At 42.4% G+C, this 25,217-nt stretch overlaps 1 protein-coding gene across 4 annotated transcripts in view; it reads left to right on the forward strand.

Moving 5' to 3' along the window:
• The first annotated feature begins 351 nt into the window (after nucleotides 1-351).
• Nucleotides 352-25,217, forward strand: part of PLCB1 (phospholipase C beta 1) — a 369,568-nt gene continuing 344,702 nt past the window's right edge. For all 4 annotated transcript variants that reach the window (XM_042829898.1, XM_042829908.1, XM_042829913.1 and 1 more), the window contains exons 1-2: nucleotides 352-462; nucleotides 10,730-10,807. In XM_042829898.1, the coding sequence (XP_042685832.1) occupies nucleotides 364-462; nucleotides 10,730-10,807 (177 nt within the window). In that variant the 5' untranslated portion in view covers nucleotides 352-363. The remainder of the gene's footprint in view (nucleotides 463-10,729; nucleotides 10,808-25,217) is intronic.

Raw genomic sequence — 25,217 nt, forward strand, 5'->3', positions numbered from 1 at the left:
AACCTCGGGGGCCGAGCTAGGCGGAGGAGGGGCGGGCGGGGAGCGGACAGCAGCGCTCGCGCCGTGCCCTGCCTGCGCGTGTGAGAGCGAGCGGGCGTGTGCGTGGCGGCGAGCGGCGGTATATAGGGGATGTGCCGCCGCATGGCTCGTCCTGGCTGCCGCCGCGCCGGGTCTCTCCTCGGACGCCGGTGAAGCCTCTCGCCCTCCGGCTCGGCGGCCGCTCCTCCGCCCGCGCCTGGCGCGCCGAGCGCGGCTCCCGGCCTCCTTCCCGGGGCTGTTTTTGGAGCCCCGTCGTCCCTCCTGAGGCGGTCGCCGTCTCCCGCGGCTTCTGCGCTCCGGGGCGAGCGCGTAAATGCGGTGCAGATGGCCGGGGCGCAGCCAGGGGTGCACGCTTTGCAGCTCAAGCCCGTCTGCGTCTCCGACACGCTGAAGAAAGGCATTAAATTCGTCAAGTGGGACGATGTGAGTAGCTTCTTCGCTCGGTCCGGGCGGCACGGGCACGGCGCGGCTCCGCGGCGGGCACGGGGCGGGCGGGTGGGCGGGAGGGAGGCTCTGGCTTCTACGGATCGGCAGTCGGACCGCTCGGCCGGGCGGCCCCACGGGCGCCGTGCCCGCTGAGCAGGTGGAGGTGGCGGGAGCCGGCGGCTGCTTGGCACGACCGTGGCCCTCGTCCGGCTGGCCGTCGCCTCGCGGGGTCCGTGCCGCACCGGGGGGCGCTGCTGGAGCGCCAGCCTCGTGAGCCCAAACTTTCTCCGAAGATTCAAGTCTCCTCCGCGCTCGCGTCCCCTGGCCGGTGCGAACGGTGTTTTCGCTGACTCCTTTCGCTAGCGTCCTGCTCTCCCTCGTCTTATTCTGCACGTTTCCTTCTCTGTGGCTACGGCGTAGTTGTTTTCTTTCTTTCTTTCTCTAACTACCCTTCCCGTTGCCTTCCCGGGCCTGGTGGTGTTGCCCGGCTCTGGGCGCCTTATCCTTCAAGTCAAGTATTCCCACCCCTCTCTTTCCTTGGTTAGTTGGAACGCAAGATCTACCTTAAAATCGCACCTGCTTGCCACTTGCTGCTTCCTGTCACCTTTGATTTGTGTTTCTTCACGTAGAGCAGCGTGGTTGTTGCTTTACCTTCAGTGGGGCAGCTGTTCTGTCTTTCTTTGCTGGCTGTGTCTGGGATGCTATTAGAGAAAGTAGCCCTTCTCTGGTCAGCTTTTCTTTTTGTCGGTTCATGAAAGTAAGAATCCTCTGCAGTGAAAAAGAAAGGCAGAAAGGATGGGTCCTCTCCTAGCTTTGCAGTATTGTGCCTCCGGTATGAGGTTGGGTGTTTGTGCCCCAGTTGCGCAGATTGCGTGCCCAGAAGTCTGCCTGTGATATAGAGACAGAGGAGCAGATGGGAAGGCAGGCTGGCACACTGGACAGTTTGAATGTTGTGGGAACTGTTGAGGTTAACTTGAAGGATGTAACACAGCTCTCACTTCTTCTGTGTGTTTGGCTGCACTAAAGACTTGCAAAACAGCAACTGGAGGGACAGCGGAGAAGGGGAGAGAAGGGGCAGTGCATGTGTCTGACAGTTGTTCTTGTTCTGCTGTGTATTGCGGTTTTGCCATTGCTCTCAGCCTGTCCAGCAGCCAAATGTGTAATCCTGACCTCTATAAACCATGACAAACGCTTTCAAGGAAGGAAAGAACATCAAAGAAGTGAACAAACTGTTGAGTGGAATTGTATTTACGAGGAAAGGCTGATACCTTTCTAATATACTCAGCATTCTGACCTTGTCCACAGTAATAAACAGTGCTCTGAAACAGGTTATGGTTGTTGAGAAGATAGATGGAACTAAGCTTGAATGACTTGTCTGATTGTCAGAAAGATAGGAGGATTTTCTTTTTTTCCATTAGTATATAGGCAAAATAACCTCAGCCTTTGCCATTGTAGTTTTATTTTTGGTAAGCTATCAAGATGTTTAAACAGATAAATGTAGGGGTCAAGTGAATGGTAGTTTATGTCTCCAGAATGGGACTCTGAGCAATTAGGCAACAGTTAAAATTATTTGCATGCAATTTCCATGTACTGCGTACATGGATTAGCCACAGAATGTCTGCTGTGCATGGAGAGCACCTGCTTCAAGTTCTGTATGTTATAGGCTGAATGGAGCAAGATCTACAATTTTAAATGTCAGCATTGCAGTAGTAGAAAAGGGCTAAAATGCCAAAAAGTATGCTGTTCAGGTTAAAGGTGATAGCGAGCAACACATGGGTATTACCTGGAATGTGTTACTGAGGGAGTGCTTTTATCAGCTTATTCAGGGAGCTTGTGGAAATTGTTGTGTACTGAGCTGCACCTGTGTGATGCAGAATACCTGCATTAACTCACTGCTGACTGTGCTCTGTGTATGTATGCAAGTTGCCCTCACAGTCCTGTGTTTTGCTCATGGTGGTTTTTTCTCAGCATTGAAAGCATCACAAAATCAGACTTCAAGGGAAATTAATCTCTTCTGGCATTCGGTCTATCAGGAAGTCTGTAGACCAATGCACATCTAGTGACTTTGAAAAGTGTTGGTCGCTGAGTAGCCAGTAACAACTTCAGAGTATTTGTTTTCTACCAAATGAAGCTGCTTGTAGAATTTTAAAGAAGGATGATCATTAATCTGAACCTCTGTGGTCTGTTGTGTGAGTACACATGCACTAACTCTGAGTGAAACAATAGGCTGTAATGAGAAATGGTAAACTGCAAAATGGAACAGTGAAATAGAATTAACCATAATGAGTACTTTGGATCTGCTGTGCTCACAGGGCTGATCAGAAAAGCTGGGCTCACATGCTGGTGTTTATTGCTCACCATTTTGTATTTGTGACTTCAAAGCATGAATGGGAGTCAGTCCCTCATTCCTGTTGTAGGCATACCCTTTTAGTACACCTTCTTGCTGTCTTGTTTTGCAGGTGGCTCTACTGATGTTTTTCTTCACCTCATAAAGCAGAGGAGTTTTTTTGCCTGTTCCTATGATTTGTACCAAGTTTCAGCCCAGAGCAAAATTTTTTCAGCTGATATAAATTAAAGCACTGAAAAATAGCACTTTTAAAAAATGAGAATGCAGAAAGAATTTTAACCAGGGCACGAGAGGCGTGTAAGGAATTTCTTGGTGTATAGAGTAATAGTTGTTAAAGAATGTGTTTGGTAGCTTGTGGAAGGATGCTGCAGGGTGCTATGCAGAACACATCTGCTACAGACTTGGAAAACAGAGCCACCCATGGACACCCCGTCCTGTACTTCTGGTAGCTCTGTGCCTAATTGGTAACTCTGAGGCTGCTGATACACAGCTGTGGTTCTGATGTTGTTCCACAAGTGTCCTCTCTGAGGAAGAGCAGGGAACCGTGCTACATACTCCGTGAGAACTTTATCCAGTGCCTGCATCTCCTCCTGCCTGCCCCCCCCCCCCCCCCAGACATGAAGGTAGGCCGCTTGGAAAGAGAAAAGCCTTACCTGAGCTTTGCTAAGATCCTGGCAGAGGAGAGGGAGTGGTTGTGTCACCTCTCAAGGTTAAATACAGGCAGGTGGAAGGCAGGCAGTTCAGGAGCCTTGATGTTCCATTTTCTCTTCAGACCATTTTCAGTTTCTGGATTGTAAAAACATTAGAGACAATTAAAAAGTTTTGGCTTTGCAATTCAAGTCACGTGAACGTGCATTGGCACTGGCTGTAATATCACTTACATTCAGCCGTGTGACGTCTGCTAGATTCTTCACAAATTCAATTTTGGGTCAGAATGTAAAGCACTAAAATCTAGCTGATGACTACTAGCCTATTATTTTGCTTTTTCTCTCACTATTTCTCTTTTAATCTATAACAGTCTTATAGTCAAGAAAACACATTTTAGAGTTATTGATATCTGGATTGGGCTCACAATGTGCTGTAAAGAAATAGATGGAGTTTGAATGAGTGAAAGACAAGTGACTGTTCATAGGGTTTTTGGGGATGTATGTGAGTGTGTGTCTGGCATATGGTACCTGTTTGCTGAGCTTCTTCATGCCGCCTTCATTTGGGATTTTTATCACCACTTTTACTTTACTACCATAAGGAGACTGTGAATTTCCAAAGTACTGATGTGGTCTTCAAAGAGATGTGCTTTGCTGTTCTTAGAGAAAGCGACAACTATGCAAGGAGAGGGAAGGCTGGAAGAGGGGCTGATTTGTTTCGTTTGGCTGTAGTGAAACTAAGGGTTGTAAGAGCTGCTCCTGATGAGTTTTAAAACAGTCTAAAATGAATAAATTAAAAAACTGCCATTAAGTCTATGGGTGAAGCTGTTCTGTAGGCGGTGAAATTTACTGTAGGTTTGTATGTTGCTAGCTGGGGAGATCAATGAAACTTGAGTATAAAGGACTTCCTCAGCACTGATCTGGCTGAAGCCTGAAGGGACTCAATCCTGCATTGGCTGTGTCATCTTTTTGCAGTGGGAAGAAGATGGGTATAACTGAGTTAACAAATTGCTCAACAGCTCAACTGAAGTGTGTTTTTCCAAATGCAGTAATTGGCATACTGAAGCAAATTAATATGATGGTGTGTATTCAAAAATAGCTTTGTTATTAGCTCTTGCTTAAAGGCTTTCTTATCTATACTAGTGATAATATGTACTTTACATAAAGAATTTGACTGGTTTCTCTGTGGCTTATGCTATTTACTTTTAATTGTGAGTTAACTTTTAAAGTAAGGTAATGCAGCATTACCTACATTGAGGCGTGTGATTGCTTTTTTTTTTTTTTTTTTTTTAAGGAAATTTTTAATTACTGAAACAAAATTACTGATAGGTGGTATTGGTTGGTGGCTGCAACATCAGCTGTTCCAGGGAGGAGCAAAAATGAGCCCAGCTCTTCTAAGCTCTATTTTAATACTTCATTTCTCTTGGAGTGCTTCTTTGCCTTTATAAGTGTTTTTGAGTTCGGACCATGAGTGTTACCTGGAGTTGGTAGGCTTTATTTGTTTGGAGTCTTTTAAAGAAGATTATCTGGGGTATAGGATACATTTACTTGAAAGTTTAAAGGAAGTGTAACATCCAAGTATCATTGTTAAAGATAAGCTGAGAACAAACAGCAAAAAGAAGACCAGAAATCTTCAGAAGGACTTGGAGATGTTGGAGGGGGAAAAAAAAAGCTCGTATAACTTCCTCCCCCTTCCCCCCCCCCATGTATTTTTAAACTCAGCACAAGTCTTTCACTGCAGTATATTACAGAGTCTATGAGAAATAAGCAACTATTGTTCTCTGTATTTAAAACTAAAACAATAAACTGAGAACAGTTTATTTTTTCTGAATGTTTTCAGCCTGGAGGGGAGAAGTTAGTCAAACTCTCCAGATTTTTCATTGGTTTTCTGTTCTTTGTTTCTCATCTTCCAGTAATAAACAAGTACTGGCTCTGTGCTATCTAAAATATTTAACCTAAATGAATAGGAGTTGTGGTTTGGGTTGTTTGCAACGTAGGCAATTATCAGATTGTTTAAAATTTCTTAATATTAAACACTGCATGAAGAGGAAAGAATCTGTTCTGCAGAGTGAATAGATGTGTACCACAGAAGATCTGGAGAAGTCTTCATGTGGCTTAAGCTGCAGATAATATCTGCTATTGTAGAATCTGAGCATTTGGAGTGTTGGTAGGCATTAAGGAAAGTGGAAATTGGAACACAGCTCTTGTAAGCAAATGAGAATTCTGTGTGAAAGGGAAGTTAACAGCGAATTGAAGTTGTCTGCTGCATGCATACTGTATGCATTCTTGACTTTAATGTTTGAGTGCTTCAAACTTTTTTTTTTTTTTTTTTTTCTTACTAAAACAGACTGTGGTGAAATAAACCTAATCATTATGGAGTCTTTTATGTGTTATTAAGTAAATGCTTCCTAAGCATCTCTTAATCTACTTTCACAAGAACCATTAGATGACAAAATGTGTTCCCAATTGTACTGTTTTAGAAAATAGACCAACATTAAAAACTATAATTTTTAATCTGTGATCAGATACCTTGGACCTAATTTTTAGGCTGCATCGCATCATACAGTCAGATGTTCAGAATGACTCCCAAGTGAGTTCGGATGAATTTGGGCTCAGCATCTCTAAAACTTAGAATCGTGTTTCCATGTTTCATTATCTGGTTTTCCCTCAAATCAGAATACTGCATTTATGCCTATGGACAGTTTGGTTTAATTTATTTGCTTATCATCACATAAGAGCTGTCTGGCAGAGATAATATCATCCCAGTTGGCATTTGGCTACATACCTTTCTTTATTCCTTTCTTCTTGACTGCATAATTTGTAACACCTACAGTAAAGAAGGACAAATGGAAACTACATGAAATAAGGCTGTAATTAGCCCCAGACCATGGACACCTTGAGGAAAGAGGCAGGGGTTGTTTGCTTCTGAGGAACAAATCCTGCTTGAGGTAGCTCTTAAAATTGCAGGAAGTTAGTCTTAATTACCAGAGAGCTGGCTCCTGTCATGTGGTGCCATCAGCACAGTTGCTCCAGGGTTTAACCACTCTAATGCTGAAGAGTATTTCCCTGTGTGTCCCTGTTAAACAAGTAGGATTTCATTTTACGAGTCCTGACTTTCATTTTTAATCCTGTGTCCAGTCCTACTTTATAACTGCATTCCATTTTTCATTTCTTGTCCTGCTTCCAATCTCCAGCTCTTTTTTCACCTTCTCCAGCCTTCTGTTTTAGCAGGTTGTTTCTTTACAAGGTAATCAGAGAGTGGGCAGTTTCTCCCTCCCTTCTTGGTAGTTCAGCTGTCAGACTGAAGAGGGAAGTTGTTGGGGTTAATAAGGTGGTGCTGTGAGCCCCATCTGTAGTAAGAGATGATTGTAAAAGTTGTCTTGCTTTTCTTTTAAAGGTCTGTTGATAAGGATTTTGACTGAAGTGTTTATATGGAACAACAGCAGTATCTGCATGGTTTATTGAAACTCATCTGACTTGCAGTTGTGCAGTTGAGGAGGTACATGCAGCGTTTCATTTCCTTGTAGGATCCATTAGAAACTTATTTATGATGGGATTGATTCACTGTTTGCATCATAGGTACGCTATTGATGTTCTGATCGTTTGAACACTGATTTGTGCTTGGCATAGAACATGGTGGCAATAATACGTATGTATTAGCACATAATGAATGAAGTACGGGGAGTTGGTGGTCAGTACTATTAAAGTGGAGGTGGCACTTTTTGCTCACTGGTGTTGGATGTGGCTTAGGAGGCCTACGCCTGAAATTAGACATTGATCAGTTGGTTGCTGCACGCTTGCACATTTATGCCTGTGTTCTGCAGTGCCTCGGAAGTAAGCATCTTGGAGTTCTCTGTTATTTTGAAACCTCCTTGTTGAAAAGTATAAAATGTTATTTCTATTGCAGGGTATCAAGCTGTTCAATCAACTACGAGGCAACTGAAAAGAAATAGTACAGAATAAATCACATTATTTACTTTAGGCTGTGAAGTTGACTGAGAATAGAGAACTGGCCTGAAATCAAAAAAATATGGGGGTGGAGGGATGGGATTTTAAGGTCAATATAAATACTCATTTTAAAAATGCTCACTTGAATTCAGGCTAGTGCAATATGCAGCACAGTGAGACTGTTAGGATAGGACCACTGGAAATCTTTCTGTGTAAGGAATTTGCAGAGCCAGTCAGCCAGAGATCAAGCCCCTGCTTGGATGAAGCATCTGTGGTGGCATTTAGAAAACCTGAGAACTTGCAGTCATTTTCACTGACTGCAGTGCTCTGCTTTTTCTCTTCTGTCTGATCACATTTGATTCTTGCCTTCGTTACCTTATTCTACTTTTTTCCTTCTATTCTTGCAGGGATCACAAGAATCTGTGGATGTACAACGCTACCCTTTTTTTCCTCCCTCCCTATCTGTTTTATTTTCATGTTCTGGATCTGAATGGGTTGGGGAAGAAATTGACCTCTGCTTCTCATCTTTGTCCTTCGAGGCATTTCTCCTCAACCTTCTTCCTTTATCTTTTACATATCTTGAGAGTATGGAGGGCTGGCAGGTAGTGCAGGTCATTTGTCCTGTCTGTTACCTTCATCTGAAGAGGCGTATATGTTTGGTAACTGTTCGGGGTAGTGATGAGATAGGCCAGCTCTTCGGGTGAGGTATTAACATGAATGCATCTCAGGATGCAGGTGTGTCTTCTGGATAGCAAGTGACATTTCTTTCCAGGTAGTAGAATGTTTTTGTAAATAAATGTACCAAATAATTGTCATTTGAAATAAGTTTCTAATTCAAAACCTTGAAGCACTCTTTTTCTTGAGTGTAAAGTATGTTAAGATTTATCTTCAGTGTACCTTGTTGATCATTGCCTCGCTTTGCCATCCCTGATTGCGAAGTAGCATAAAAGCCACAGACCTCTTCCACGTGACCGAGGCTGCTGTGTTCATATGGAGTGGGCAGCACAACTTGCAGGCCTGACTCAAGGGGCTTATTTCCATTCTGCTCCTGGATCTAAGTGGTCTGGCTCTCAGTGGCAGGGACTTCAGACTTAGCAGTTATCTTTCTGCACATGGCTTTTGTTGCTGCTGTTAACTGTGTGGAAGGCTTCGTAAGACTTATGTACACAGAGCCACATGTGCAAAGTTATTCTCTGATCCTGTGTTTGTGTAGTGTGACAGAGTGAGGTTCTTGTGTTCATCAGTGTGTTAATTATGTTCTGCTTGATGTCAGAGGAGTGTAGCTAATTCAGTAAACAGACGTAATGTATGGCTGCTGTTTTATAGTTACTTTAAATATAAAATCTTTCTGGAGCACGGTGGATCTTAAATTCACTCAGCATTATCCTTATTATGATGGGGCTTCCTTTATGTCACCTCGAAGATACTGAGGCTGTCTGCCCAGCTCCCGCTTCGAGTCTGATTATAGTTGAAACCTTACAGCCCACTTCTAGGAAAGTATTGCTTTGACAGCTATATGTCATCAGCACAGGCAAATCCAAACAGCTTTGGGGCTGAAGCAGCTGATATGAAATGATAAAGCACCGCAACTGATTAATGTTAGACATAATCTCTTCATGCCTGTCTGTTTCCCATTGCTTCCTTCTACTGTCCCCCTTTGGTGTGCATGTCTTACGGCATTGCGGAAGGACTTGGTCTTATTCTTTCCTTACTAAAGACTAAGTCTTATTCTTTCCTTATTTTACATAGTTATGTGTAGATTGCATGGAACGTGAAGCAGAAAAAATGAAATAGGATGAAAAAGGAGAGTTATCTCAGAACAGTGTCGGTGGTGCTGTGTGCACAGCGTTGATCCCAGCTGGGACGCGGCCCGCAGCGCCGACTGGGACAGCTGCACTGTTCCCAGCCTCTGAAAGCTCGTGTGGAGCCATGTGGGGTATCGCTGTACTGGGGCACAGTTAATCCCCACATCTTCCAGTGACAACGAGGATTTGTGCACTCACTTAAAAGTTTGAATTTATATTTTTTTCTTGGTGTAGAATTTGCTTTGTGTTTGTTTGTTTGTTTTTCTCTCAGCGTAAGAGAAATACAGACTCCTCTGTTTCATGAATGCCCCTTATTGGGAGTTTGTTATTCCATCACAAAGGAATGCAGCGATAGCATAATATAGAATTGTTATCTTTCTGCCTCAGAAATAACACTTAATATATTTAGTTTTTGTTTATGGTCCTGCCACCTCCAACAACTTTATTTGCACTTAAAATGCTCCTCCTCACCTCCCCAAATAACCAACACCAACAAAATCTGCTGCTACTACAAAACCGAACCAAGAAAAAAGCAACAAAGAAACCTCCGCAGTTAAATGCATTTGGTTTTGATCTGAATTTAGGAATTTAGGCTGACCTCACATAATGCTGCTTTGGAAGTAGGTGGATGCTAAAGCTGTAAAATACCTATAAGGCTTCAACAGAAGCATGCATCCTGTTTGAGGATATACTTAGGTTTCCCGTGGAGATAGGGCATAAGCTATTTTTTGCTGCCTGTCTTCCTCCTCTTTTCTGTGCTCTCTCCGTAACTTTCTAGTTCAACGTAGCAAAAAGATAGGAGTCTCAAGGCAACAGTGTTTTTACATATGTAATGAAAAATGGTAGAGCAAGGATAGAAGAGAATCCTGTTAGGAGCAGGCTACGTAGGTTTCAATTATTGCTGGGCATCAGGGAATCCCAGGGTGAAAGATGTAATGAACGCCCACTTGTGGGAAAGGCTTTAGTTTGAGCCTGTGTCTCCTGGGCCAGGTGCCAGTCAGAAGACATGTATGTAGGAAATCAGGCCTCGTTAACGTTAGCATTTGCAAAGATGCTTGTTTTCAAATTACCCAAACTATGTATCTTAACATAGCAAACAGGTTTTTAGTTGATCTAGGGGAAGTGTATATGTACTTCCATTACTGAAAGCATCAGTTGTGGTGATTTTTTTGTTTTGTTTTAAATACGGTAATCAACGGAAGTCTTACTGTAATATAAGATACTATTTGGGTTTTCTAGGCAAATTCAGACTTCAGGTATTAAATAAAGCTTGTAGGCATTTAGCTTGATCTACATATAAAAGTCAATTTGGATTCAGATAGGACTTCTGATAACTGTAGTACTTCATTATATGGAAATGCATTATGTCAGAAAAATGGAAATTAGGTGATAAGTCTTTAGTGGCATCCTGCAAGGGATACCTTGGGTACTATTGGGATTCATTAGCATGGGTGGCAAAGTAGCTGGTGCGTTATTACGTGTTCTGTATGCTGACGTGGTGTTTATTTTTTTCCATCTAGGACTCAACTGTTGTGACTCCAATAATACTCAGAACAGATCCACAGGGATTTTTCTTCTACTGGACAGATCAAAACAAGGTAAGAGGGAAAAACTCTTATTCCAGAATGGTTGTTTTGTTCCCAGGGGTATGATGGACAGGAATTAGGAGGTTTTGCATGCCTGTTCTGACACAGTAGATGAGCATTGCATCAGCCTATGTTCCTTTGCTGTTCTGGGGAGAAAATATAAACAGGCCTGTGGCTCATCTCTAGTGTGTAAAACATGGAGAGAAGGGTGAAATTCTGGAGTTCTGCTGTACACTGGTCATATGCAGCCATGTTAATGGTCTGGCCAATGAGATGTAACGTTTTTTTAGTTTACAGGCAAGGATCAATTTAGCATGTTGTTTTGTTTCACAGTTGTGGTTTCTCTGTTTTGCCTTCTGTACACTGAGGATGTTGGCTGTGGTGCATAACAGGTCTTGGAATACCCAAAGGCCAGAGCTCCCTTTGAATTCTTCCTCGTGCTGCACTATTCCATGGCTGTGCCTGCTAAGACACGTCACTAAATTCTTACTAATCCTCACTGGACGCTTACTTTTAAAAACATTCCAGCTTGCTTAGATCACTATTATGGCTGGGGAGCTGTTGGGAAGATCATGGCTTGATTCGTCTCTACTTCACACCACTTTCATATCTTGTCACCCCTTGAAATCAGGACTTGTGTGCTTCTAGCTGTTGGAGACAATGGAGCAGCAGCAGGGTTAAAGCATCGGTACCCGCAGTAACTGAGTGGAATTTGTTTCATAAAGATTATGAATCATATAATGTCAAATTATTGTTGCAATTGTTAGGGCAAAATGCTGTATTACAACTTGAAACAACGTGAGTTTTCTACAGATGAATTTTCAAGCACTTATGAAGTGCTTGTACCTGTTGCCTGTTGGAAACCTGGTGCTGTTGGAGCTTTGGCCTTGTTTTGAAGTATATGCCAAGATGACTAAATATGTAGCTGGGCTATTCTTCCAATAGAAACTCGTTTTTTTCATTTGTGTAGCTGTTTTTCACAAGTTCATGCTGTTTTTATGTTTAGATGCCAATGCAGAAATTATTTCAGGAGGTAGCAACCACTGAATGTGCAGAATGTAGTCAATTTACTGCTGCATTAGGTCATATTTATCTTCCCATGTTTGCTTTTTAGAGGAGATGGAGCACAGTTTTGAGTCAGTGTATTTGGAACTCTTATTGTGGAGCCGCAGTAAAAACCTTGCCTCATTTTGTGCTTCTGCAAGGTGGTGCTGGTTAATAGCATGTTTGTGCACTGACAGTCCAGTATTGTTAAATCACTGCCCAAAGATGGAAAGTGAATTCCCAAAGAAGTTGAAGGATGTGTCTGATTCGTACCAACCCAGAAGCTGTATCAAAACACAGCACAGTTTACTGATTTGTCCCTTGCATAGACTAATTTTTTTAAGTTGAAAAATAATGGCACACTTTGTAATAATAAATGGAAAACCAGAGTTGATTGAAGAGTTTATTTAACTTTTAATATATTTGGCACTGAGACCTACTTCAGTTTCCTACTGTTGTCTGCAAAAACAATGTCTCGAAGCAGTTCTGTGAAGAACAGCTATTTATAGAATTGTTGTTCTCATATTCATGAAAAAATGTATTTATAATGCCCCAAGCATTTTTTAAAAGCTTGGGTATTTGTACAAGAGAGTTAAGTGTCAGTTTGATTTTTAAACTTGCAAATCAAGCCTCTGTGAAGGGAGACAAAAGGGATTTTTCTGGTTAATAATTCATGACAAGTTGGTGAAGCTCATTTCTTCACCCCGTTGTAACAGCATCTAGTTGAAGAGAGTAAATGTTTCTAGTGGGGTGCTGATGCTGCAAGGAGAATGGTTGGATTTACTGTGGAATTACAAATATATTTAAAAAGTTGATCATAGGAAATTCTCTTCATTTCCTTCTTTGTGTAAGTGGTTATCCTGTGATGACAGAGGAACCACTTGAAGAAATAGTATGAGAAGAATAGAGCCTCCATGTGATTGCTTTCTCTTTTTTTTTTTTTTTACCTAGTTATTATTTTTGAAGCAATTGTCTTTTGTCATAAACAGGTCTGTTCCTTTCTGAATATGGATGGATTGATCTTGTGTCAACAGAGTGATAAACTGTGAGAAGAGTGCTTGTGAGCATAGGCTGTCTGACACATTTTCCTGGGCAGTCTCTGTGTACAGATGGGGAGATGAGGCATGAGTGGCAGCTGTCTTTCCAGTCATTTCCTCTTGTAAACAGTTGTCCTGCTTACCAGACACTCAACAAAGTTGTAAATTACCAGCTGAACAACAATGTGGCTTTTAAGTTGGAGATCTAGCTCCTTTCGTTCTGTTGCTTTGTCAGCAAATTACCCTGAAACAAACAAGCAAGAAAACCCCATTAAAATAAATATAAAATACATAAAAGTGATTCAACTTGTTAAATTTTTATTTAACTTAGGGCACAGATGGTTGTACCTGTGCAACTTTCTCTAACTTGCTGAGATGAGTCTTGCACGGTTTTCTTGTTTTCTCTCTGCAAAGAAAGAAGAGTTATACATGATGTCTGGTACCTAGCAGTGTATCTGAAGGGTCCTTTAGATTGAACTCTGACTACACGAAGAACCAAGCTCCTGAAAAGGATATGCGTTACTTTTCATGTATAGGATGGATGTTAGAATTTCTCTTCAGGCAAGGCAGACAGTAAACTGCCGAAGATTCCTTCAGTGAAAGATACGCATCCGTCTGCATTGCTTCTTTCCTTCATGGCTGTGTGTTTTGACCATTTGAATACAGGTGGACGAAGATGTGTCCTGCCAGATGCCTAGGCCCAGCACTGCTGCTTTTGGACATTAACAGGTTTTATATTAAAAAGTGGCTGATGCTATTTCTCTGCTTAAATGACGTCATCAGCAGAGTAAACAGTAACCTAGAATGCAGTGTGTTCTTCTGATCATATGCCATTTCTCTTTGATTTTTATATGCTTGGCTCACCTTCACTGCCTATCCTAGGACAAGTCTCAGCTGCAATGAAGGTCTGCTAAGCAAGTCTGTTGAAGCTGTGATCTTGTATTTGACAGGAGCAATGTGGTATCCTGCAGTTTGATATGCTTATTGTGTGTTTGCATGTCTAAGTAGATCTTATTGTCACCAGTAAAGATAATACTTCAAAATAATGTCATGCCTAGCATTTTGCTATATTTTTTCCTGATAATGAGACAATTAAAATGCTTTCATTTTAAACAGGTAGGACAACTTTCATTTGTAGCTTTCAGTATTAAGGTCTTTTTTAATGAAGATTCTGGAATATTTGCTTCACCTATATGCAGAATACTGGCTGACTTTATATTAATTATTCTTTAAATATGAAAAATTAATGTGACAAGCTAGTATCTCTTATTGTTTCAGTAAAATTTCTTTAAACTGTAGGAAAACCAGACAGTATTCATCGTGTTGTATTTTTATGACCTGAGTAAAACATATCTCAGTTCCTTTAGAAACTTTAAAAACAGAATGTCACTTCTTTCATTTGTTCTTATTCATGAGTGTTGAAGAAAGATAAATTGAAACCCAACCATGTGAAGGGAAAATCTTCCAGAGTAAAGAGGAGTAATAGCAGAAAACATTTCTTAGGAAATGAGAAGATGCTGGAAGTGTTTGATGCGATTAGGCTGCTAGAACAGCTAGAAACGGACGGTGATTCCTGTCTATGAGTGTATCAGTGGATGAACAGGCAGAATGGGACCAGAAATATGTATTGCTGACCACTTGTGCATTAATTTTTTTTGCATCTCTTAGCTGAAAGTTGTATGACATGGTCAGATGGATGTTAGAAGCTACCTATTCACTCTGTAGCTCTGATATTGTCTTTTTTAAAAAAAAAAAAAAAAATCAAGTAAATGAAGAAAACTACTAATTGTCTTTGAGGTAGAGCCCTTCAAGTTTTTTTAAGTCAGAGGAAGATTGTGTGATGTGCCCACATCTTCATCTCACTAGCAAGTGTTGCCTTTTTTTTTTTTTTTTTTTTTTAAAGTGTGAAGGTAGGTGCTGGTAGGGCAGCACGCTGAAAATGTGGAGGGTGGAGGCTTAGTTGCATCCCCATGAAATGAGGAGCTGCCTAAGAGTGTCATGAAACCTGACATAGGTACCCACTCTTGGGGAGTTAACAATGATTTCTACTCTGAAGTTTTCTAATCTAATGGAAGAGCTGTTGTAATTAGACGTCCTCATTTGTCCAACAGCACTTCTGTTGAGAAACTGCTTTAAGTGTTGTTACTTAGGTGCTTGGTAGGAAGAGACGTGTGGCTGAAGTTTCCCTCCTTTGGTGGTTGCAGTTAGTGATAGCACCACCAAACCAAATGGTTTAGCAGAAGAGAAAATGCAGAATTAATGGCTCATGATTTTAAGTGTCTTTGGGAGGTGGGTTGATGAGTCCAACGTGGTGCTGGGCATTTCTTCTAGCTCTATCTTGCCAAGACTACCAGGTGCAGACTATCTGAAGCCAGAGAAACTCAACCTGTGCAGCTTCTTAGTCTTGGCACTAGTTGCAGTTTTCAAGGGAAGGAGCAAGGTCTTTTTTTTTCCTGACAGGGATAGAGCTGTTCATATATGTAAACATCACTGACAAAGCTGGTGCCAACATGCTGTAGCTCAGCCACAGAATATGAGCTTGCTGCAAAAGCCTGTAGCAAAACTCCCTTGAGCCAGATCTTTCTCATTTCATGAGACTGCACAATGTGATTCTATGTATAATGGGAGAAGAATTTTTTTTTTGCCTCAAAGGTCCTTTTCTCCTCATGCATCCTTAGGTGACTGTATCTTTGGGCCTGAAAACCCAGTGTGGATGGCTGAGTGAACATGTGAAGCAGAGACCTGGGGCTGTGCCCATGTAAGTAGGATTCTGTAGGCAGATACCTGGGCCTTTGCCTGCTTTTTGTGGTTATCTTGGTTGACACATTGAGGTGTAATGTTAGGAGCTGGTGTAATGTGAGGAACTGGGCACCAGGGATGTCACTGCTTGAATATGCTATGGATGCAAATATTAGCATCTGAAGTTGCGTGGCTGTTAGGTTTTTAAGGAGAAATGGAAGATAATATCTTCAAGGATGCAACTGCATGCTTAGGGACTTTTGAAGCCACTAGGTTGGGCAATGTGCACACTGGAAGATGAAATCTTATAAGTGAGCTTTTCTTCCACCGAAGGTGCAGATGTGAAAGAACCATAACAGAGATCAAATTGGCAATAGATAATCTAACTGGTCTGTGAGTTTTCGGGCTGCAGGCACTAGCACTGGCTTGAAGCAGCTGAGGGCAAAGCATTCAGAGGTTGAGCTGCTAGTTCTGATTGCAGCCAGAGAGGCTATCCTGGAAAGTTCACTTGCATGCATGTGCTTGCAATCACAGTCTACTTGTGAGTAGAGAATCAACTCCTATCATGCAGGGGAATCAGCTTAACAGTGATTCACTGTCACCTGGAAGTTGCAGCTTGTGGTTTTTTCACAACTACTAGAAAAGATAGTATGTGAGTGCAATAGAAGAAGGTGAGGAAGTTGTTAGGGGATTGCCATAGGAAAGCAAAATGGAAGGAAATATTTCATGGAGGTCAACTTCCCATCAGACTGATCTTATTTTTAAAAGGAAATATCATTGCTTTCAAAACATGGAAATTGTTCAAGGCTCATTAGGGAAATGGTACTACATCAAACACAGAAGATCTCTAATGAGCATTTCCCACTACTAAATATCTCCATTATTACTGTGAGGGAGGCAGGAATAGAAAATAAGGCTTGGATTTAATTCACAATATAAATCCAGTTTACAGTTTGTGAAATGAGTCTAACGAATGTGAATAAGGAATGGTGATTCCAGGCATTCTACAACATCTGAAATCCAAATTTAGGCACTTTTAAATTCTTGGTGCTGCAAACAATCCTAAGGCATTTTGTGGTATGCAAGAATATTAGTTTTGCTGTCTTCTGGGAGTGAATTAGGACTTTCCTTTAACAACAAGATTCCACATTGTCTCCTGTTAAAATAGGTTGAGGGTGAGGAAGTTCTGGGTGCAGCTAAAAGTAAATGTTAAACGTTTAAAAATATGTACACTGTAAATGTGTGTTTCTGTTGCAAGCAGCAGTTGTGGTCTGGCTGAAAACTGCAATTGCAATTTTCAGTTAAATACTTTGAAGAAAACTGGTGGCTAAGTCCTCTAGTGAGTGTACCCTGACGCAGCATCTTTAATGGGTATCATGTCAAGCTTTCAAATGCTTTGTGCCTGAAGTAGAAATTTTCATACGAGTCATATCTCTTGTAGTCATAACACCATCTAATGGATCAGTAGATATTGCCCTTAATAAACAGCAGTGAATATTATTAGGTTCTGGCTGGGAGTCAGAAGGCAGGGTTACCTGTCACTGTTTGCCATAACTTGGCAACAGGGCTGCTGTTCTGCCATGTGCTGACTTTGTCTGCTATAGAAAACCTTTGTTGGTAGGTGAGAGCAGCCTGTTGGTGCTCATTTAGCCCATGGTACAGAGTGGTTCCAACCTACAGCACTCTGCACCCTGCTGTTAGTTATGTTAATGTATGCGGGGCTTGCGGTAAGTGGAAAAACAGTGGTTTGTAGGAAGCTAGTCTTCAGTCTCACTACTTTTTCTTAATTAAAAAGCCTCGTGTTCATGTCTACAGCTTGCATGTATGTTTGGCTGGATTTCTGCAGCATTTGCTTTGCTGACTGAACTGTTATTAGCACGGTTCAAAAAATTGGCTTCTAGAACATGAGCTTGCCTGATTGCTGGGAGGATAACTGATCTCTCAGAGTGCCTGTCAGATAACTTCTCAGCTCTAGTCAGCAAGCTGAGTTTCTTCTGCTTCCTATCCTAGGTGTTTCCCACCCCAACTATGCTTTTATATTTTTTTTTATTCTTAAATGCTTTAGAAGATAGCACACAAAATAATGATCTTTAAATAAAATATGTTCTGTCTCTATAAACGTGATCTTCCTCTGTGATTGTCTGTACTCCTCTGATAGTCAATTTTGTGTGATAAATGTGTTTCACAGATTCACCAAGGTTGGAAAAGAACTTCAAGATCATCCAGTCCAACCATGCACCTAGTACTCACTGTGGTAGTCACTGGGGTACTCACTAAACCACTTCCCTCAACACAAAATCCAAACATTCCTTGAACTTCACCATCTCCCTGGGCAGCCCGTTCCCTAACATCCAGCCTGAATCTTCCCTGGCGCAGGGGAGCCATTCCCTCTACTCCTATCAGCAGTTACACAGGACAGGAGGCTGACCCCCAGCTCACTACAACCTCCCTTCAGGTAGTTACAGAGAGCAATGAGGTCACCTCTGAGCCTCCTTATCTCCAGACTGAACAATCCCAGCTCCTTCAGCTGCTGCCCATAAGGCCTGTGCTCCAGATCCCTTACCAGATTTGTTGCCCTTCTTTGAATCTGCTCCAGGGCCTCGATGTTTTTCTTGCAGTGAGGGGCCCAAAACTGGACACAGCACTCGAAGTGCCAGAGCTGAGTACAGGGGGGATAATCACTTCCCTGTTCCTGCTGGCAATGCTGTTCCTGATGCAAGCCAAGATGCCATCGGCCTTCTTGGCCACCCGGGCACACTGCTGGCTCAAGTTCAGCTGAGCATCTATCAATGCCCCCAGGTCCATTTCCTTTATACGGTCTTCTAGCCACTCCACCTCAAGCCTGTAGTGTTGCCTGGGGTTGTTGTGGCCAAAGTGCAGGACATGGCATTTGGCTTGTTGAACCTCATCCCAGTGGATTCAGCCCAGCTATCCAGCCTGTCGACCTGCGTGTTTGAAAGGGTCAGTTCTTTTTTTTTTTTTTTTTTTTTTTTAAGATTGATAAAAGCTCTTGAAACACAATTAGTAAATGTCCATATAGCTTTCAGTTTTCTAATAATATACACCTTACTCGCATTGAGGTTTTTTGACATTAAAAAATGTAGGCTTGACCTTGCTTTCCTCTCCTGCAGTCTTGGTGTATTGTACAGCAGCTCTGCAGACTTGCAGTTTGCATCACACAGAGCCAAAATGGCAAAGCCCTTAGCCTTGTACTCTGTTGACAGTGTGCTTTCCTTTCTGTTGTGGAGTTAGTATATGAGGACAGAAGGCCCTCTGTAGAGTCCTTTCATCTTTCAGTCCTATTTTCTTTGCTTTATGACGTCTTTTATATATATATCTCAGTGTTGTGATGACACACAAACAGCCTCATGCTATAAAGAGGTTTAGGTTGACTGTGTGTGACTGGCTGTAATTTCTGAGCATTGTTAACTACACAGATGCTGTTTATATATCCCTCCAAATATTCTGCTGGGTTAGGAGGTCTATAAAATCAATAGGTGGCCTCTGCCAGTGGCATGCATATTATATTGTCTCCTGTCTGTGGCCTGCCTTTAGGTATTTCTGGTATTTTGTGCAGCTGTGTCTCCTTGACAGACAGAGCTTTTGCCACTAAAATCCATGGTTCTGGAGGATGTCAAATCCTGCCAAAACAGAGGAGACTGTTAAGATGCTGTCCCTTCCTGGTTCTGTTTTGTGTGCGTGTTCACACATATGTGCTATCGGCAGACAAGCTTCCTTCTTCGTCTTCTTAGAGTTAGGGCTTTTCACCAGAGAGGAAATGAGTGTTCGTTACTTCTTCTAAAGATTCTTTCCATGTAGGTACGATCTCCAGTGTATTCTGATTTCATGACGTCATTGTCCATCCTTCACTTACTAAGAAAAACCAGTAATAGATATACATTCGCAGCTCAATTATGTAATATATGACATTGTAGGTCTATTGATGTCATATCATACCCCTTGCACTAGAACTAGGAGAAAGAAGTAGAGATGATGACACAGAGATTTAGGTTTTTGTCTCCATTCATTTCCAAGGAAAGGTGATTTCCAGTGCCTGAATTCCTACTGTGGAGATTGATCTGACCCTTAAGACTGGCACACATCTTTATCCAAAGTGTGCTTTGTGTGTGCTGCTTTTACAAAGAACTCTTTTTGGCTAAAGAAGGCATTGAAATCCTGAATCACTAGATCATGTCAAATACACTGCTGTATAATTAGCTCAGTAACAATTTTTCCTTTGAGGTCACATATAATAGCACTATTTCAAGGCTGGCATTATCTATCAAAAGTGGAATTTTCCCTCTGCCCATATCCACAGAGAGATCTTGTACCTTATGGGAGTTAGGGATGACCAGAGCTTCTTCCTGCTATCAGGATAAGTCACAGTGTGCCTGCTGAGCTCCGCTGAGCCTTCTGTGGCTGCAGCACCATGCAACTGGCTGTTAGCTCACTGCTAGCAGTGCATCCCAGGCAGCTCAGCGCTGCAAAGGCTGCTTCTAAATTGGAGAAGCTTGTGAGTTGTTAGCTGATACAGCACAGCTGTGCTGCCAGCTCTTTCAAGTGCCGCTTATTGAAAGCTAGCTTGCAGCTGACCTAAGCGAATGCTGTCTTGCTGATAACAGTGTGTAGAATAAACTGTGCAAATGCTAATGTGTTTACCTGTACAATATGTCTCACTTAGGGGGACTATGAATAATTTGGACAGGTGATTTATTACGCATAGAGCTGGTTATTTCTGATTGATAAACAGCAGTAAGTGCCGTTTAACAACAGTAATAATTAAAGCATCGATTAGTGGAGTAGCTGCCTGGTACTAAGTGATGCTCATTGAAACCACTGTTTAAACAGTAGTAAAATTCTGCAGGAAGTTTATCTGTTATCCTAGCTTCTCTGTGCTTACTCTGTGCTGTTGGATGTAAGGCTTTGTTAAATAAGAAGTGCCATAAAACAGAACACAGTTGCGTGTAAATTAGAAACACGAGGAAAAAAAAATTGCAGGGAGTGCCATTTGAAACATTTAAATTCTTTATCTTTGGCAGTAACTAGAACTTTTGCCTTTCAATTCCCCTTGCTCAAGATTTTTCTCTTGAAGTGTCATTGTCTTTAGATGTGGATTCACAATGGCACTGTACTAGTGCAGGCTGAAAAGCAATGTGATAGATCATTATAATAAAATGGCCCATAATTCAGTGAGGTGGCTAATAAGTAACTGGTACTTGAAAGCAAAGTAACATGGTTTAGCAACTGTAGTTTAAATAATATGCATGCAGTGGTGCACTGTGAAAATTGTACTCTCAGGAGCTTAGTTTTCTGTAGGTAAAAAAGTACATCCTCTCTGCAGTGTGTGGTTTTGAGTTAGTTGTAAACTACTTGTTATGCAAAATAAGTTGGTTTATTCAAGTGGTATAAATAGTCTTAAGATTATCTCAAATCACTTTGTGTTGTACCCTTCTGCAGACATGGGAAGATGGAAACCAATAGCCAAATCTGCCAGCAAAAGTTGTTGGGAAAAGCCTGTTGGAGATCCTGCTGGAATACTCCTTGAGCATAGTGATGTCATATAACATCATTGGATGAGGTGAAGAGTGAGACTCATTAGACATACATGCAGTGTATTTTAAAATGTGGGAAAAATGTTTGAAAAATGGTACTGCTTTGCAGGTGCCAGGGGTAAGCTGTCAACAAACTGATTGCAGATGTCAGTTGTGAGAGAGCTACAGCTCACACCAGTATCTTTTGCGTATCAGTGTGTTACATACTCAAATTTAGGTTCCTGTCTTGCAGACATGCATGTTGAACATGGAATTGATATCCTTTGAAGTCAAGGAGTACAGAAAGATAAAGAAAGAAGGGGAGGAGTATGGGTTATGATGCAGGAAGCTAGAGATCAAGCTAGTTGTTCAAACTTGTGATTGAAATATGTCTGTACTTACGCTCATCTCCATAGTATTCCTACATTTCACTGACAGAAATCCTTCCGGATTCATAGCCAGAAGGAGGGGAGAGAATGTATCTACCCTTTTGTAGTTAGAAAAACTTTATTTTAGCCTCTTCAGAGATCCTGTTCCAAAGCAGATAGTGGAAAAAAGATCTCCTACTTCCCTGATAAGGCCTTTGCTCTTGGCTGGAAAGTAACACAAGATGTTTCTCATATGCTGGAGTGAAGCTTCTCTTTTTTTCTGCTTTTAAATGTCTGACGTTTCATGTAGAACTTACTAGAACTGAGGCTAAAATTGTGTTTCCTCCCCACTGTGTCTCCAGGCTCAAGCTTTGCTTTGCAGAGATGATAGAATCTGCATATATAGTTCTGTCTTGATTTGTATCTGAGTTTCCTGGACATGTCTCATTTTCTCATGCAAAAATTTTGCCTATGCAGAAGGATGGCTTCTGCCATTTCTTTGTCTCCTAGATGAGCTCCATAGTGCATGTGCTGTGCAACTCTGATACATCCCAGTTTTGTTAAAATGGCTTTTCACAGCCTGCTTCAGAGTGGGTTAAGCAAGTTATGTGGATTTGCTTGTGGTTGGATTGGCAATTATGGACACAATTGTGAATGATATGTCAGCATATGTCACCATCTTCAGAGTGCTCAACTTGATATATAATAAGAGTAGGTGAAGTAGGAGAGGTGGAGGACTTTCCCTCCATGTTAAAACGTGCATAGGATCTGCTGGTCAGGCTGAGGGGAAAAGAAAAATCGAAAAAAAGACAAAAAGAAAGGATCTCCTGGAAAGAGTCCAGTAGAGGGCCATGAAGATGTTAAAGAGCCTGGAGCATCTTTCCTATAAGGAAAGGCTGGGTGACCTGGGTTCATTCAGCCTTGAGAAAGGAAGACTCAGAGGGGATCTGATCAATGTCTATACGTATCTGTGTGGGAGGCAGAGAGACAAGGCCAGTCTCTTTTCAGTGGTGCATGGTAATAGGGTAAGGGGAAATGGATGCAAATTGAAGCATAGGAAGTTCTGCACAAACATGCATAAGAACTTCATGGTGAGAGTGACAGAACACTGGAACAGGCTGCCCAAGGCTGTTATGGAATCTCCTTCTCAGCAGATGTTCAAGGCCCACCTGGATGCCTACCTGTGCATCCTGCTGTAGGGAGCCTGCTTTGGCATGTGGGTTGGGCTAGATGATCTCTAGAAGTCCCTTCCAACCCCTACAGTTCTGTGATACTATGATCAATGACATTGACAGTGGGATCGAGTGCATCCTCAGTAAATTTGCTGATGACACCAGGCTGTGTGGTGTGGTTGACACACCTGAGGGATGTGATGCATTCAGAGGCACTGAGACAGACTTGAGCAGTGGGCCCAGGTGTGAACCTCATGAGGGTAGCTTCTAAATCCAACTTTGAGGTCTTCCACCTGGATCAAGGCAGTATCCACTACCAATGCAAGTTGGGGGATGAAAGGACTAAGCACAGCCCTGCTGAAAGGGACTTGGATATACTGGTATATGGCAGGCTGGACACGAGCCAGCAATGTGCCCTTGCAGCCCAGAAGGCCAGCTGCAACCTGGGCTGCATCAAAGGAAGTGGGGCCAGTAGGCTGTGGGAGGTGATCCTACCCCTCTACTTTGTGCTGTTGAGGCCTCACCTGGAGTACTGTATTTAGATGTGCAGGAGGGACATTGATCTGTTGGAGTGCGTTCAGGGGAAGACCATAAAAACGATCCCGGGGATGGAACACCTCTCCTACAAGGACAGTCTGAGAGAGCTGGGGCTGTTCAGCCTGGAGAAGAGAAGGCTCCAGGGAGACATATAGGGATATGGGGAGTGGAACATCTCCCTTACGAGGAAAAGCTAAGGAACTTGGGTCTCCTAGCTTGGAGAAGAGGAGACTGAGGGGTGACCTCATTAATGTTCATTGATATGTAAAGGGTGAGCATCAGGAGAATGGAGCCAAGCTTTCTCAGCCACATCCAGTGATGGGGTAATGGGTACAAGCTGAAACATAGGAGGTTCCACATAAATACCACAAAAATACTTCTTCACAGTTAGTGTAACAGAACGCTGGAACAGGCTGCCTTGATAGGTTGTGGGGTCTCCTCTGGAAATTTTCAAAACCTGCCTGGATGTGGTCCTGTGTGAATCTTACCTAGATGTTCCTGGCAGGGGGATTGGACTAGATGGTCTTTTGAGGTCCCTTCCAATCCCTGACATTCTGTGATTTTTGTGACCTGATAGTGGCCTTTCAGTATGTAATAGGGAGCTACAAGATTAGAGGAGTCTGTGGTGATGGGACAAGGGGAAATGGTTTCAAAGTTAAAGAGAGGAGATTTAGTTTAGATACAAGGAAGAAGTCTTTTACAGTAGGAGTGGTGAGACGCTGGAACAGGTTGCCTATATATGTAGTGGATGCCCTGTCTCTGGAAATTTTCAAGGGGAGGCTGGACCAGGCTCTGAGCAATCTGATCTAGCTGTGGATATCCCGGTTCATTTCAGAAAAGTTGGGCTAGATGACCTTTAAAGGTCCTTTTCAACTCTAAGGATTGTATGACTGTAAGCACAAGGTGTTGCCAGTGAGTCAGTGCAGTCCCAGATATGAGTACAAGCTGGGTGAACAACTCATTGAGAGCAGCCCTGTGGAGAAGGACTTGAAGGTTCTGGTGAATGAAAGGCTGGGCACGAGCCAGCAGTGGGTACTTGAAGTCCAAGAAGGCCAACAGTATCCTGGTCTGTATCAAAAAAGGGGTGACCAGCATAGAGAGAGAGAGGGGATTGTCCCTGTCTCCTCTGCCCTTGTGAGGCCCCCTCTGGAGTACTGCATTCAGGCCTGGAGCTCCCAGTACAGAAAGGATGATGTACTGTTGGAGTGGGTCCAGAGGAGGACATGAAGATGATCAGAGAGCTGGAGCACCTCTCCTATGAAGAAAGGTTGAGGGAGTTGGGCTTGTTTAGCTTGAAGAAGAGAAGGCTCTGGGAAGACCTTATTGTGGCCTTCCACTACTTGAAGGGAGCTTATGATCAGGAGAGGGACTGGCTTTTAACATGGTCTGATAGCGACAGGACAAGGGCGAATGGCTTTAAACTAAGAAAAGGAAGATTTAAGTTAAATGTTAAGAAGAAATTTTTTACTTAGAGTGGTGAGGTGCTGGATGGGGCTGCCCAGAGAAGGCTGTAGATGCCCCATCCTTGGAGATGTTGTAGACCAGGTTGGATGGGATCCTGGACAGCCTGATCTAGTAGTTGGCAACTCTGCCTGAGGCAGGGAGTTAGAACCAAGTGATCTTTAAGGTCCCCTCCATCATAAGGCATTCTGTGATAATACTGCAGCTAAAAATGTGAACCTGGAAATAACTTAAGGCTTCTAATACAGACAAATGTGGGTGTTTAGTCACAGCTGTCCATCCAAATTCTGTAGATTTATGCTGATGCTCAATCATGACCACTCAGCAACTTCCCTGGATTTATGCCAGGAAGATGGCTAATGGAACAGTCTTTTGTGATCTGTTTAGCTAAATGACCTTAATAATGTAAGATATTAGACTAACAGATGCTGTTGACCATCCTGCTGTAGATCAAAGTTAGTATATGCAGGAACTATGCACTTCCTTTCCGAGTCACGCTTATAATTTGGACTTTCTCATTTGTTGCTATGGCG

Source organism: Centrocercus urophasianus, unplaced genomic scaffold, assembly GCF_019232065.1.
Source record: "Centrocercus urophasianus isolate 14NV4802_14NV808 unplaced genomic scaffold, USGS_Curo_1.0 seq_10, whole genome shotgun sequence".
NCBI classification, from domain to species: Eukaryota; Metazoa; Chordata; class Aves; order Galliformes; family Phasianidae; genus Centrocercus; species Centrocercus urophasianus.